Raw genomic sequence first — 15,685 nt, forward strand, 5'->3', positions numbered from 1 at the left:
TGGAACAATTCCAACTTACTTAGCCACCATTTCATGTATAATACAAAACCCATAATTTAAATGAAAGGCGCATGTGATGGCTTCGCACATGTGTACCTTTTGGACTTCACTATAAATTTTCTAATATCATATGTTATATCTAAAACTGAGGGATTTTGGTCCTTCTGTTGTACTTTTAGAGGATAATATACGCAGGAAAGCCCTTCATGGGAGGGCTCAAGTTTGCGTTGCATACTATAAAAGGATATTTTAAATAATATAGTAACAGAGCATGTCAACCAAAATAATGGAGGGGGGTAGAAATTCTCGCCACATGTGTTTTGGTCCATAAGTCAAAAACTGACAAGGTTTTGAGTTGCTTGAATGTTTAACTTCTGGTAGTGATACAGTTAGAATCGGCACACAATTGAATGGATTCAACTCTTCTTGTGTTGCATGTGAGTTTTGGAACAACCTATAATTACTCAACTTAGGCCACACACATTGTGTTATTTCTTCACATGTTCTCTTAGGAGATGATAGATTTTAGAATGGCCATTTTAACGAGCTATATCTTATATAGGTTAAATATTTAATACATTGGATTTCACTTAAATTATGACTATGTGAGTCCAATTAGAACGTGAAAATGATATCCAACAATCTTTTTCTTGGATTGTGCTACGAGACCGTATTTATGATAAGAGATGATTCTTTATCCCCATTAATAAAACAATGTGCCATGTAAGCAAAAACTAATGTGGAAGAGTAAGAGAAGTCATCCCACAAGAGCATTCGGAGATGGCTATTGTATATAACTAGAAAAATTGTTCTCTTATGCTATTGTATATAACTAGAAAAATTGTTGGTTACGTAAAGTAAACCCAAGATCATGATATTGAGTTGTACTCTATTTTGTTAGTTTTGTATGTTACAAGTGTGTTCTCACATGAATTTAGTATTATATTTGTTTATTCGTGCTAGGTCTTACGTATGAGTTGGAAGGTTGCTAGTTTCACATGTGGGTAGGAGCGTATTATTTATTTGTGAAATTTATTGGGACCACATATGAACTCACCATCAACTCTCTTTATAAGTAGGAAAGATAACCACATTAGAAAGCTTAAAATGGATTTATAAATTTCCAAATAAGAGAGCATCTAAACTAAATCCAAACTATCACTAGAAACTTCAAATTTATGAACTAAATCGTGTAAAGTAAATACCAAAAGCTCCCAGTGAAGGCCTCATAGTCATATCAACTCCAAAGGGATGGAGCAAAGCGCTAATGTGGGTCAAACTTATGTGGCATGCTTCGTGAAGATATAACTACTCAGACCCTAGTATGCAAGTAACCACATAATAACATAATCAATGTGGGGTTAAGGCCCCCCTCCCCCGCGTCTCCCCTGGTGACATGGGGGTAACCGCATCCATCGCCATCGGGAAGCCGCCACTCTGCCCGCCCCGCCGCCGGAGGGCCGGCCGGCGAAGCTGCGCCGCACCCCGGGATGGCGGCGGCGGGGCAGATCCATTCCTTCGCACCCCCACGCGCCTCCCCACCCCGCCCGCCTTCCTCAGATCCACCGTCGTTGTCGGGACGCTCACCCCCGCCCCGCTTTCGCTGTGCAGACGCCGGAGGCCGACCGGCGAGGCCGCGCCGCGTCCCGGGAAGGCGACAGCAGGGAAGATTCGTCTCCCGCGCGCTTCCCCCGTCACCACGTCCTCGAGCTCATGCGCGGGCGCCCCCTCCCAGCTGCCGCAGGTCTCTGCCGATCTGGTGGCGGGCGCGGCGTCCTGGCCACGGCCACTGAACGCCGTCCCCAGCAGTCCTCCCCTCCCTCCGAGTAGCCCAACTCTGCCTGGTGCTTCTAGCCCTGGGTTGGTTGCGGGTACTGCGGTCGGCGGCGGAGGTGCTCGCAGCCTGTCTTCCTGCAGGCAGCCTCCTTCATCACCGGCAGCCCTTCCTCTTCCCCGTGCCACGCTGACGGCTCAGGTGGTTGGCGACAAGACTACAATGGTAGTGGTAGTCATGAAGTCCCTCAAGGCGAGTACTTGTTGGCGCTGCTCCGGCCCTGGCGATCTTGGACCCACGTCCCTCCGGTGTCCATGGCTGCTGGCATCCTCTGCCGGGTGGCTCCGGCCTCAGTGACCCAGTAGTTGCATTCCTTCCAGCTCGCGTGGCTCCCCGACGCCCCGACGGCTATGGCCGCGACAGCTAGGATCTACGTCCCTCCAGTCCTAGCTTGCCGGCGTTGCTATTCATCGTCGCCCAACCCCCTCGTGGTTTGCTTCGCCACCTGCCCTACCTTGTATGCATCAAAACCTCCCCTTTTGCCAGATCCAACGCTCATGGGTTCGGAGGAGGTGCCACCCTCTGACGGCAGATGCAGCCCGCCAGCCCCCTCCGACATGGTGGCGTCGACCGGCATTGGCTTCCTCATCTTCGTTTCTAGAGACGGTGGCTATGGGATTGCTCAACCTCAGGACAGGGAGAAATCCCTGCTCAGCATCAGCCTCAGGCCAGGGAGAAATCCCTGCTCGGCTTGCCGATGTTGGCAGCGAAGGCGTCTGCGGATGTCGTTTCCTTCTTGGATGCGCTGTCAAGGCCCGTGATTGCGCCCCTCTTCGAGCTCAGGGGAAACTCTAGGTCTGGTTCCTCTGGACCGGATGGCGACGACGTCTCGGCGTGGTCCTCCTTCTTGAAGGCGCTATCTTGTTCGCTCACGGTGTCCCCTATTTTGGTTCTGGAGATGTTGCTGCTCTTGTTGGTTCGACATTGCCGCCCTTGGGTCGGGCTTGGTTGGTTTAGCTGTGTTCTATTTTCCATTCGAGCCGAGCATCCCTTGTCTCTCTGCTCCGGACACCATGTTCACGCCTGTCTGCGTTCGTGTCATGTGTTGTACCCCTATCTGTACTCATTCTATTCCTTCTATCAATGCAATCATACGCAAGCTTTGCGTATTCACAAAAAAACTTTGGCTGCAATCCTGACCATAGATCAAACGCTTTAACAATTTAGACAAAAAAGTTAAGAATTTTGGTTATAAAATGGCTTTAATGTTGCTAAATATCTCATGTTTTTTTAGTGTAGACCACAAGTCGACGCATGTTTCCGCAAAACTTCTAAAAACTACGTACACCAATTTAATATTTATATATGGAATCCGTTTTTCTAAATTTTGAACTCCACAAGCACCTTTATATAATTCTAAAAATAAAGAAAACATATGTACTGAAGTGTACAATATCAAAGTCCTTGGCTTGTACACTTCTTTTTAAACGTGTCGACGAGTTCTTTTTTCCATCTTGGCTGGATATTTAGCTACAGTGAAACCACATGATTGTCTATAATGATTTTAATCTAATTGTCAGTAATTTATTTGTCGCTTTTATAAAATTGCGATGACTTGCGGTTCCTCTATGGCATCCTTCTCTCTAGCCGTGGCGTTAGTTCTTTTTGTTAATGCATGTACATCTTGTAAAGAATAACATAGGTATGAATATCACTAACAATACGAGAACTAACAATAAGAGAAAACTACTCCTCTCTAATGACAAATTAAAAAAATACCCAAATGGTCAAATTTAAGTTGGATTTTTTTTTACATTTTTTAAATAAGAGAGCTTGTAAACTAAATCCAAACTATCGGTAGAACCTTCAAATTTAGAAACTTAGTAAAAGGTGAATACCAAAAACGGCAAGAGAAAGGCCTCGTGTGTCCATCAACTCCAAACATATGAAATAAAGCGTTAATCCGGGTTGAACTTGTGTGGCATGCTTTGTGAATATCCAATCCATCATACCCTAGTACGCAAGTAACCACATAATATTTTCACGTAATCAGTGGATCAAGATCCACGACAACCCCGGCTTCAGCCAAGAGCATAGACCAAAAGCTTTGAGAAATTAGCGAAAATGGCAAAATAAAATGGGTTTAATCCATATAGCCCACAGTTCCACCCTTGGTTTGCACATTTCACATTTCTATGTTCCGCCCTACCACTGCACATAATAGTACTACACGACATGGTGCATATCCATCGTAACGCCTTGACAGAAAACCAGGGAGCCTTTCAGGATCCGCCGCGCCCAAAGTAATCCAACCATGCAGACGTATATATCACGCCACGCACGCATGAGAAACAAGCGACACGAGGCTCACTCGGTTGTAGGCCTGGATATACAACCCCGCCGCTTCGATCGAAGCACTCATGACCACGAATTTAGTTTCCCTTGCAGGAAATCAGAAGAGAAATATGGTCTCTAAATACGGGAAATCGTGGAGAGAAATGCATTGCTATAATTGCACTCTAGTGATAACATTTCAAGCGAGGGTTTTGCTGATAACCCAAGCCGTCACCTGGCAGGATGACTGTATCCTTAGTTTAATCGAAGGCATTTTTCTTCTCTTCCAATACTAGATCGACATTCACTTGGATGGAACAAGGCGAATAGTCCTCGTACCCGTAGCCACACGCCGAAGAACACAACTCGCACCGATGCATTAGTCAACGCAGCCGAGTACCACTCCCAATCATCACCACCTTCCCGCATCGGGCAAGCCCACGTACGCGACGCACGTCCCGTATGCAAATGCAGCCCGCGCCTCCTCCCCGGAAAATCCCTCCGGCTCAGCGCGTGCGTGGCGGCCGCCGTCCGCCGTTGACCCCAAAAACCTCACCGACGGACCGGCTCGCCGGAGACGACGGGGTCGAGCCCGTCCTCCTCCTCCCCGGTCTTTATTTTTCCTACCGTACGCAAGCCGCAAGTTAAAATTTTGTCCCGGAGCGGGCCGGGCCGGGCCGGGGCGGGTCGGGGCGGGGCGGCCACGCGCACCAACCCAAAGTTACACGCGACGCAGCACAGGGGAGGGCAGGCACCACCCCCACCCCCCGTCCCCTGCCTCGCCTCGCCTCGCCTTTCTTTTCCTCTCGCTCTCCGCCTCCCCCTCGACTCGAGCCGCTTCCACCCACCTCCTGCCTCCTCCCTCCCTCTCACTCGCCCGCCCGCCCGCACGCGCCCGTCCTCTCCAAGCGCCGCGCCGACGAGCGGGGAGGGCGGCCGGCCGGCCGGAATGCCCGCGCAGAAGCGCCCGCACCCGTCGCCCGACGCGGACGACGCCCACGTCCAGGAGGAGGAGGAGGCTGCCGCTGCCGCTGCCGCCGGGGCCGCCGGCTCCGGCACGGAGGGCGGAGCGCCCAACGGGGGCTCCGCGGAGCTGGCCAAGGACGGTGGCGGTGGCGGTGAGAGCTCCGCTTCGAGCGACGCGCGCCGCCGACTCATCTCCCGCCGTCCCACGCGATGCGCGCATCGCGTCCTCTGTTTCGGCGCCGGGGTCGCTGACTGGCTTGCGTGTTTCACGGGCTCTGCAGATTCCGATGCGGGGGAGGACGACGAGGACGAGGAGCAGCAGCGGCGGAAGCAGCAGAAGCTGGAGGATGAGCACGAGGAGGGCGGCGGCAGCGGCGGGGACGACGAGGACGCCGACGACAGCCCGTCGTCGGAGAGCGACGCCGCCGACGTGGACGAGTAAGTGGGCCGTCGACGCCCCTCCTCCCTCCCCTCCCCGCCCCTTCCCATCTCCTCCTCCTCCTCTCGCATCCGTTGCCGATTTCCCGTCGTCGTCACGCCGCGTCCCCGTACGCTAGCTTCGCTTCGCCGGGGTGGTACCGGAGGTCATCGTCGGGGGAGTCCCGCCGGGCCGGCGGCACCACCGGCGGCCGCATCGTCTCACCTCGTCGGGCTCAGCGCTCCTGTCGCCATGGGATCTTCGTGGTGTCGTGCTTCGTATGCTGGCTCGGGTTTCTCGTGGTGGCGGCGGCGGCCCACCACGAGTCGTCCTCGTCGTTAGGCGCAGGCGCCGCCCGCTTCGTCCGCCCCGCGCCGCCGCGAGCGCCCCGGTCACCGCCGAGTCATGGGATCTTTCTGTAGCATGCATGCTTTCGTCACACGGCTCAGCGGAGGCGCCGTGCTCGCGACGCCAAATGCTGGGGGCGGCATCCAGGGTCGATCGCCGCATATCCAAGCTGTTACCCCGGAGTCGCCAGCCACATCTGAACCGGCGGTCATGTTCGTCGTGGTTCAGCTATCTACGGGAAGAATTCCCTGTTTCTGTTGCTTCTGAATCGTGTGCGGCCACGGCCAACTCTTCCGTCCCGGCTCTTTGCTGCTACTAGCCTGACCTTCTGAATGATCTTGCCATGCTCAGACCCGTGTGAGCTCCTGGCCAGCCTCTCACCCGTGCACCCGTGTTCATCATGTCGAATGGTTCTGTTCTATGGAGACACCATGTTCTTATGGCAAACACTATTCAAGCTCATCCAGCGCATGTAAGATCTTCCAGTGGATTTTCTCAGTTTTGTAGCAGGTGCCACCTTCGTCTGTATTGGGAGCCTCTTCGTGTTTCCTGCAGTGTCTTGGACATGACTTGGCCTGTCGTGCTCTGAATATCTATCTGCTTCTACTGTTGCTGTCCTGACCCCCATGACTGCGATAGGTCTTACACTGTTTAGGTGTCTTAACTCAGTTTTATGCAAATGCGTTCTTATTCTCGTGATAGCATTATGCTTTACCTTCCATCAGCTGTTCTATGAATCTTTCCTCGGTACTGAAATGCACGGATGCTTCTATGAATCTTTTCTCGCTGCTGATGCGAGGTGCAAATCAACCCCTCTGTTGCTGTAGGAGCAGTGCAGTTTCCTGTCAGGAAAGCATTTTGTTCACTAGATACTCTGTTATCAGATTGTAGCACACACACCTTGTCACATTTGATCCCCTTTGATCCAGATAATTATTTAGACATTGTTTTTGTTGACCACGTATTGCATGTCGTTTGGATTTTGTTGATACTGCTTAGATTTCTCAGCTGGTAAATAGAATCAAATCAACTCTTCTTCTGCCTGTCAAATATGACTTTCCAGTGTTCAAGTTGTCCCAAGGTGCTAATGGTTCCATTTTTTCCGTTGTTTCCTGTAGTCCCACTGTGAACACCTGAACGTTATGTTCTTTATACTACACATTTCTTTGAAAAAAGAAAAATAATGCCATGGAACACTTCTGTGTGTTCCAAAAGTTGTTAATCAGTAATTGAAAATGCCAATTGGTAATGGAAGAGTTGACTTTCTTGTTAGCGAAACTGGTAGCTAAACAGTATTGTTTTCTCATGCAGGTTTATACTGGTGAAATTGATGGATATACGGAAGGAAGTGCAGTGCCCTATATGCTTAGGTAACCTTGTCAACTTGCTTTCAAATTCAGAGATAGCAACTCTGTTTAGTTTTCATGATTTCTGTGTTGACAGCATTGCTTGTAATAGTTGTAATTAAAGCAGGATAATGTGTTCTGTACATCTTTTGGTGATTATTTACTACCAATGTTGAAGCTAGCACATTCATCAAAGCTCACATGTTTCTGTTATTCAAGTATGCATGTTGGGACTGTCCACATCATCAAGAAGCTAGGATGAGTTTTATACAAGAAACTAGGTAGAATGTCTGTTCAAACTGTGATATCTGAGAATTTGCTTCTCTTATGGTCCTCTGTTGCAGGCATTATCCGGAAAACAAGAACGGTTATGGAGTGTTTGCACCGGTTTTGTAGGGACTGCATTGATAAATCCATGCGGCTTGGGTATGATCCCTTGCGTTATTTGTCTACAGTGTCATTTTAAAAAATGTATAGCCCAACCTGATTGGGGCTTTGAAAAATCCAAATATATACTTATTTCAATGACAATATAAGTGCTGTGGTGTTTTTTGCAGAAATAATGAATGCCCTGCATGCCGCACCCACTGCAAGAGCAGACGTTCCTTGAGGGATGATCCTAATTTTGACGCTTTAATTCTAGCTTTATATCCAGACATTGACAAGTACGAGGAAGAGGTGATGCATAATTTCTCCAGTTGCCACACTTAGTTGTCTTGTCACTCTTGTTTATCTAGCTTTTGTTGTAGTACCTGCCACTGATTCTAATTTGCTTGATACGTCAGGAACTTGCTTTTGGTGAAGAAGAGAAGACTCGCAACAAAAAGGTTGGTTTATTTGTCTGTCTATGTCTGGCGGGAAATGAAATTATCTGCCCTGGTCATTCCGTATTTGTCTTCTTGTTGTTGACATTTGCTGTATTTCTCATGAAAGATTCAAGATTCCATTGCTGAAACATTTCGAAGACAAACAGAAGCACTTGTGAAGAAGCGCTCCAATGCAAAAGCAATAGCTTCTACAAGAAAGACCCGTGGGAGTATGCGGACAAAGAAGAGAGGACGGACTAGCTCTCCTGATAATGCCCCAACTGACATTGATGACGACGAGAGAGAAGAAAATGGCAATGATGGCAGCAAAGAATCGTCTTCTGTTGATGATCGTTCACCAGATGTCAAGATGAAAAGAGCTCGGAGGTGGCCTGTGCCACGATCATCCCCTGCTAAGAATATTGGCAGTGTTGATAGCAGCTACGAGGAGAATGATGATTTGGGAGGTGCCAGAGATATCTTGGCCACTTCTCCACTGCGGGGAGAGATGCTTGCCTGGGGCAAAAATGGCACCCGCAGTCAAACTCGACATGGCAGTGCCGGTGGCTCCAGTGGAAGGATGGTCAAGGGTGGGCGTGTTGCCAAGTTGGTGGATCATCTCCGTAATGCTGATGAATTTGATACTAAGGTAACAACAGATCGCCGACATTTTAAATTTACAGTTTCTCTTCGAAAAAATAATCTGAGTTGCTATTTCGTACTTATGCTTTGGAAGATTCAGATTAGTACTAAACATTCTAAAAGGCTGGATCCGTCCTGTTATCCGTATCGTGTTATTCTGGTGTGTTTTGTAGTGTTGCACAGGCAATATAAAACATCAGCACATGCAAATACATGGCCACCTGGGCCAGGCCAATCTTGTACAAGCAGTGGCCCGTGGTTTACGTCCATTAGGTTTGCTGAATATGTCTGTTCTGTTGTGCAGTTCAACCTGTACCTCGCTCTAACTCCGCTTGATGGACAAAGCATGCCTAAACTGGAAAAGTCCTATCTCAGCTGCCAGCCAACATTCTCTGTTAGCCACCTATGCCAGGTAATCACTGATCACTTGCCTCCACACACTTGCCGTTTGTAATGTGACACGACTTTGGTGGGCATAGATCGAAATGAATAAGCGAAGACCCTGCTTACCCTGTTTCTGTGTCGTTTCAGTTTGTTGCTCTTCAGCTGTCACGGCAAGCCGCAGAGGTGGAGATATACTTCAGGAAGAACTCCATGAACGGGTCGCTTAAAACCGAAGACACCAGCGCAGACGACGAGGCAAAACCGGAGCGGCTCGACGGCCTGGAAAGGCTCAAGGAGGATAATTCGCTTTCAGAGCTTTACCCTAAGCTTGCCTCTGGTGTTGGGGACCTGGTAATCCTACCTCTGAATTGACTGCCTGTTTAACCGCTTCTTTTCCCCATTGCTTCGGCATCCTAATGATCTGTATGTACCGTGTCCCTCCCAACGTCCAGGAGCTGCTGTACTCTGTGAAAGCACAAGCCTAGCTACGCACAGTTCCTGGCACCAGCCAGCTACATATCTTGGCCGTCAAATTGATGGATGGATGGATCGCCGCTAATCCCATGACCTGCAGGAAGGATCTACTCGCCGTGAAAACCTGTACATATATCATCATTCGATATAGAAAAAAAGGGGGCGACAAAGTAGTAGATTTATCATCTGTGTCTTAATGTTTGTTTAAATTTATGTGTGTGTTATCTTGTGGAGTGGTTCATTGGTGGGTTAAACGTAAAATTGACCAGTAGTCGAATTGAGTAGCAGTGTGTAAAACAGGTCAGACAAAATTACCTGGCTCATTCCTTATTCTATACTGTATAATTATAATGTACTGTATTTGGTGGCGCTGCACATGCAGTGGTAATTCTTCTTGGACTCCGTCTAACTCGAACCCGTGTGATGAGTGAATGTGAATTGGGCAATGGTCCTGTGCCTTTTGACAGCTTGGCCAGAGCCAATATACACCCACGGCCGCACGGAAGGCAGCCTCAAGTGCGGTGTGCGGTCGCTGCCAACCGTTTTGACCAACCGCGATGCCACCCCACGGAGTCTGAGATCTCGACACGTATGCGCTCGCCTCACAGTATATACAGCGGTGGTCATAAAGTTGTCTTGGCGCTCGGTCGTTGCTGACCGAGAGCGAACGGAGCCGACGACGCGGTTCGGTATTACTACTGGCGAAGCGAAAAGGCCGCCGAGTCGCTGACGCACGCGTCCCGCTAGCTCGTGACGGGGCTCCAGGTTCCGGCCAACCGCGCCGCCGAACGGCCTATGGCTGGTGGCCCCACCCCGCAGCTCAGGTCCAATCAGGAGTACGAAGATGCTTCTTTAGGCCTGCTGGCCTAGCCTCCTCGTCCTACGGCATGGATGGAATCTTGGGGAAGAAGGAGAAGAAGAAAATAAGCGGCACGTGCTGTGCACTGGAGCGGCAGCGAGCGAGTGAAGTTGCACTTCCCTGATCCGGTGATCCGAACTCTTCAATTTTTATTTAATAGGACGTGTACTTCAGTTTATGGGTATGATATATGTGTGTTTGTATATAATGTTTTATTTCTACCTTAAATGAAGAGCCACGTATAATGTATATGATGTTTATCGCTGGTTTCTTTTTTTTTTTAACTGGAACACCGAGCATTCCATTAATCACGTCGGACCGACCAAGTCGGCGGTCACTGCAACGGTTACAAAGTTTGAAAGGTTACCCAGCCAACGAACGCAAGCTGCAGGCGATACTTGATCTCTCGGAATAAGGTACCAAGTGAAGATCGGTCCAGCATGATAGTAGTAACAGCTTGCTGAAGACCTAAACAGTCCGTTTCAAAGATCACCCGTCCCATTCCATGGCTCTCTATTAATGTAACTGCATTTAAAAGTCCAGCCGCTTCAGCATGTAAAGGCTCACTGATGTTTGCTAGGCTGCCGGCTGCAGCAAGGAGGACATCACCCGTATGATCCCGTCCAACGCATCCCCACCCCGCTTGTTTTGAAGTCTGATCAAAAGCTCCGTCAATGTTTACCTTTATGAGGTCGACCGCGGGTTTGGTCCACCATGGCCGTTCCCGCAATGATCCCTTCGCTGGTGAAGCACAGAATTCCTTCCATTCAGAGATGTTTTTTTGCCAGGAGGAAGCAGAATTCTTGCACTGTGGCCCTGGTCTGGTTGTGATTTGCCTTGATCCTTTCCGTCCACCAAAGCCAAAGGAGACAAATGACTCCTAACTTCTCATTTTCCGGCAGGGCGAAAACGCAAGTCAGGAGCCGTCGTGGTGATGAACAGGCAAGCAGATTTAGTCTAGTCTCCTCCATGTCACAGGCCCTCCACATCCTCTTCACTTCCTTGCAACGCAAAAACAGGTGCCCACCATCTTCATGCAATCTATGGCACACAACACAGGTCGTATCCAGTTCCACCCCAATCCGTTCTACGTTTCTCAGCATTGGGTGGCTATTTTGCGCGAACCGCCACAAAAAGTGATGGACCTTCCCTGGGCACCTGATCTTCCAGAGTTGTCGCCACACCCTCTGATCCTCCTCTATCCCATCAGAATTCTCTCCTCGTTGCCGTGGACTTTGACGCTGTTGTAGTTCCACATGGATCCTGTAGGCCGACCTGACAGAGAACATCCCTTTATTATCGAATTGCCAAGCAACAAAGTCCTCATGGTGTTCAAAAAGAGGGATTTGTAAGATCACTTGTGCTTCCTCCTCATTGAAGGTTTGCCTAACGAGCTATGAGTCCCAAGAATTCATGAGCGGGTCAATTAGCTCAGCCACTTTTGTCAGGAGGGAGTTACAACGAGGGGATCTTGGAAATCTGACAGCACCAGTAGGGAGCCACGGGTCCTGCCAGATACGAATGTTCTCACCATCCCCCACCCGCCAAACCATTCCCTCCTTCACTACCTCCAAACCTTGCAATATACTGCGCCATACATAGCTTATTCCGGGAACTGCCCTTGCTGAGAATAGATCCCCGTCCGGATAATATTTCGCCCGTAAGACACGAGCACACAACGATTCCGGGTCTTGGATTAGTCGCCACACTTGACGGGCCATCATGGCCATATTGAAGGAATGTAGGTCTCTAAAACCTAGGCCGCCCTGCTCCTTTGGTAGTGTCATTCTTTCCCAGCCGACCCAATGGTGTTTTTGCTCATCCTCTTGGTTCGCCCACCAAAACCGACAAATCATGTGGCTGATGCTCTCACATAGACTTTTTGTCAAATCAAAACAGGCCATGGCGTAGGTAGGAATTGCTTGCGCGACAGTCTTAATCAGAATTTCTTTTCCCTTCCTTGACAAAAATTTAATCTTGTACCCTTGCAACAATTCCCAGATTCTGTCCCAGATTTACTCGAAGCACTTCTGGCGCGATCTTCCGACATAGCAGGGTAAACCAAGATACTTGCCATGTTGTCCCTCGGACTGTAATCCCAAAAGGTGCAGACAGTGCAACTTCCTCTGGTTTGAAGTATTCTTACTGAAAAGCACAACAGATTTGTCACGGTTGATAGTTTGGCCAGAGCCCCTCTCGTACACCTCAAGAATACTGTTAACCGCTTCCACACTTTCCTCAGTAGCTTCCATGAGGAGTAAAGAATCATCTTCAAATAATAGGTGTTTTACCGTTGGCGCCTCCGGGGCCACTCTAATACCCCTAATCTGACCAGTAGATTCAACATGATTTAGTAACGCTGATAGCCCTTCCGCACATATCAAAAATAAGTAAGGAGAGATTGGGTCGCCTTGCCTCAAAACCCGACCCGGTACAACTGTATCTGTACATGAATTATTGATCTTGAACCTGAACTGAACTGTGCACATGCATTTGTTTATCAACGCCACAAATTCAGATGAGAAACCTCCCCGCAAAAAAAAAATTCAGATGAGAAACCCAGCTCGGTCATAACTTTTTCTATGAAGGACCATTCCACTCTATCCAGTTTCATCTAGAAAAGTAGTGTATATGTTAATTTTGATGACCCCTGGGGCTGGTGGGCACCATTTCTCGCCAGGCGCGTCCCTGGCAATCACGCACATCTCTCCTCTGTTCCCTACTATCTTCTTTCCGACTGTCCCATCCTCGAATTTAGCAGCCGATCAGTACTCCTCCTCATACTTCTCACGAAACTGCACCGAGCCTAAGCCTAGAATGGTCTCATTTCCATTGTTACGAATACATACCTCTCAGAAGTACCAGCAGCGCCATAACAATAGCAGCACCTTGGCGCGCATCTCCTCATTTTCTGAGTACAGGGTGACCTCCAGCCAACCACCCCCCGTATACCAAAGCTTCCTCTCTGCACACAAGTCCTAGATTTCTCTCATTGCTGCTCTTAGGGCTCCACTTTTTGTACACATGACAACCTCATGGTGTTCATCTTCGATGCAGTGTCCACAAATATTGCATGTTGCATCTACTTCGAGGGTTCTTTTCCACTTGTTTTTTTAGTGGCAAGGGTATTTGTGGCCACCCTCCAGGCAAAAATAAAAACCTTCCCGTGCACTTTAGTTTTCCAAACTAGATCCCATATACTTCGATCGTTAGGGTACCTGGAAGAGCTCGAAGGATTCAGGGCCACTTGATTAAGACTGAACGCCGTCGAGTTTATAGGCACTCTTAACAGAGAAGATTTCACTCTTCTCACAGTGCCATGCGATGCAATCACCCACCTTCGATGTTGGGATGTTCAGTTTGCAGATTTCATCAGCATCAAATGGATGAAAAATTTGTCTTATGAGGGTCTCATTCCACTACTTCCTATCAGACAACATGAGTTGATTGACCCATCTAATCCGAGATCTCCTGATGAAAGCAACTGTCATGAGCCCCTCCTTTCTCGGTATCCACTGACCATGTTAGATTTGTATGCTCTTTCCGCCGCCCACTCGCCATATTTAGCCCTAACATTTCATCTCACCTTCACCGCCACTTCTCCAACATCATCAATCACGTAGCTTAAGGGCATCGTTGGTTGAAACTTCAAAGGTAAAGTAGAGGAAAACATATGGATGGGAATTTTTCACAATTTATGTGTTTGGTTCAAATGAATGGATCAGAAGAAAGGTATTTTTAGAAATGGAGGAGGACCCCGGCCTCTCCATCTGGACGATGCATGCGGCCACTTTATTAATTATTCACACAAGACCTTACAAAGTCATACAACAGTAAGACTAAAGCGATCGTCTAGGCAACATATGTCGCTACTCCTATCCAATTGATGTAGGGATGCTGATAGTCTGGGCCTAATACCAAACAGACCTCGCAGTCAAACCTAGCATTTAAGACCTGACGTCCCATCCAAGACACCTGCCGGGTATGGGGCACCCACCAGTCCCGCGCACTCCTGAACCAGGACGCCTGCCGGGTACGAGGCCACCGTAGCCACCTGCCACCAATTCATATTTAGTGTTGTACTGCTGCATCTACCTTGCGTGGTCTAGCCGCCGTTGACGCCACCATGATGCCAGACAACGCCACCGTCCTACGCTCGTCCATCACCACACACCCATCGGCAAGGCCCCCGCTGCTCCATGCTGCTGAGACCCACTGTTGTCGACGTGCCAAATGCCACACTGCTCCTCCGACGTGAAACACCACCTGCTGCCACTGGTCCCATCCCCTCCGCCTGCAGTTCCTCAAACCAAGCACCCAAACGCCCCAGGCGGCACCTCCAAGAAGGGTACGACACACACAGTGCCGCCGCCGCCCAATCTAAGGAGATTTAGGGTTTTCACCAGGGCATGGGATGGGGGTGGAGTGCAGGGACCTCAATGGCGCCTGCAAGTAGGATAACGGTGACCCTGGTCGTCGCCACCGTCGGGATGAACGAGTCATCCAGAGTTTCCTCCGGTCCAATGTCACCTCTACCAGCCCCCGCGAACGCACCGAGGCCGGCGACCGCGATCGTAAGCCACCAAGTGCAGCGGGAGAGAGCCTACAGCGCGGAGGAGATCCATCGGCGATTCACCGCCCACGCGGTCAAGACGCCGTTCATCCACCCCCCGCGAACGTTGCCAGCCGAGGGCACCGTCGCCATGCCTAACGGGGCCGTCGCCCCTGATCCAGGTTCCTCCACGAAGGCCAGAGTGGCGAGATCCGCCGCGAGCAACGAGATCCGGCACCGCGCGGCCGATGCCATCGCCCAAGCCCGCCGTCGACCGATCTCACCGTCGCCGGGAGCCCGCACGCTGCCGGGAGTCCCACACCCATGGATCTGGGCACCAGTGCACCACCATGAGTCCACCGCCTCCGGAATTCACCGCACCGTCGGTCTAACACCCACGATGTGGCTATATCTCCCACGTGTCGGAGCACGACTTAGAGGCATAACCGCATAGTAGGCATGTCACAAGAGGGGTAATCTTTACACATCCCATTACTGAATAAGAATGGGATAAAGAGTCAGCTTACAATTGCCACTTCACACAATACAAGTTAAACATACATCATCCAGAATACAATCAAGGTCCGACTACGGAACCAAAATAAAAGAAGAAAACCCCAAATGCTAAATCCCCGATCGTCCCAACTGGGCTCCACTACTGATCAACAGGAAACGAAACAACACAACAAACAAGAACTTCATCGAGCTCCCACTTGAGCTGGGTTGCGTCACCTGCACTGGAATCATCGGCACCTGCAACTGTTTGGAAGTATCTGTGAGCC

General features: G+C 49.6%; 1 protein-coding gene across 1 annotated transcript; it reads left to right on the top strand.

Moving 5' to 3' along the window:
- The first annotated feature begins 4,875 nt into the window (after window positions 1-4,875).
- Window positions 4,876-9,880, top strand: LOC125522983 (putative E3 ubiquitin-protein ligase RING1a). Its single transcript, XM_048688026.2, has 10 exons — window positions 4,876-5,226; window positions 5,356-5,512; window positions 7,152-7,210; window positions 7,531-7,612; window positions 7,744-7,864; window positions 7,972-8,013; window positions 8,120-8,641; window positions 8,939-9,046; window positions 9,166-9,369; window positions 9,471-9,880. The coding sequence occupies exons 1-10, from the start codon at window positions 5,058-5,060 to the stop codon at window positions 9,501-9,503; spliced, it is 1,497 nt and encodes a 498-aa protein (XP_048543983.2). The 5' UTR covers window positions 4,876-5,057; the 3' UTR covers window positions 9,504-9,880.
- The last annotated feature ends 5,805 nt before the right edge of the window (window positions 9,881-15,685 follow it).

Source organism: Triticum urartu, chromosome 1A (genome assembly GCF_056163025.1).
Source record: "Triticum urartu cultivar PI428250 chromosome 1A, HENAU_Tu73, whole genome shotgun sequence".
Taxonomy (NCBI): domain Eukaryota; kingdom Viridiplantae; phylum Streptophyta; class Magnoliopsida; order Poales; family Poaceae; genus Triticum; species Triticum urartu.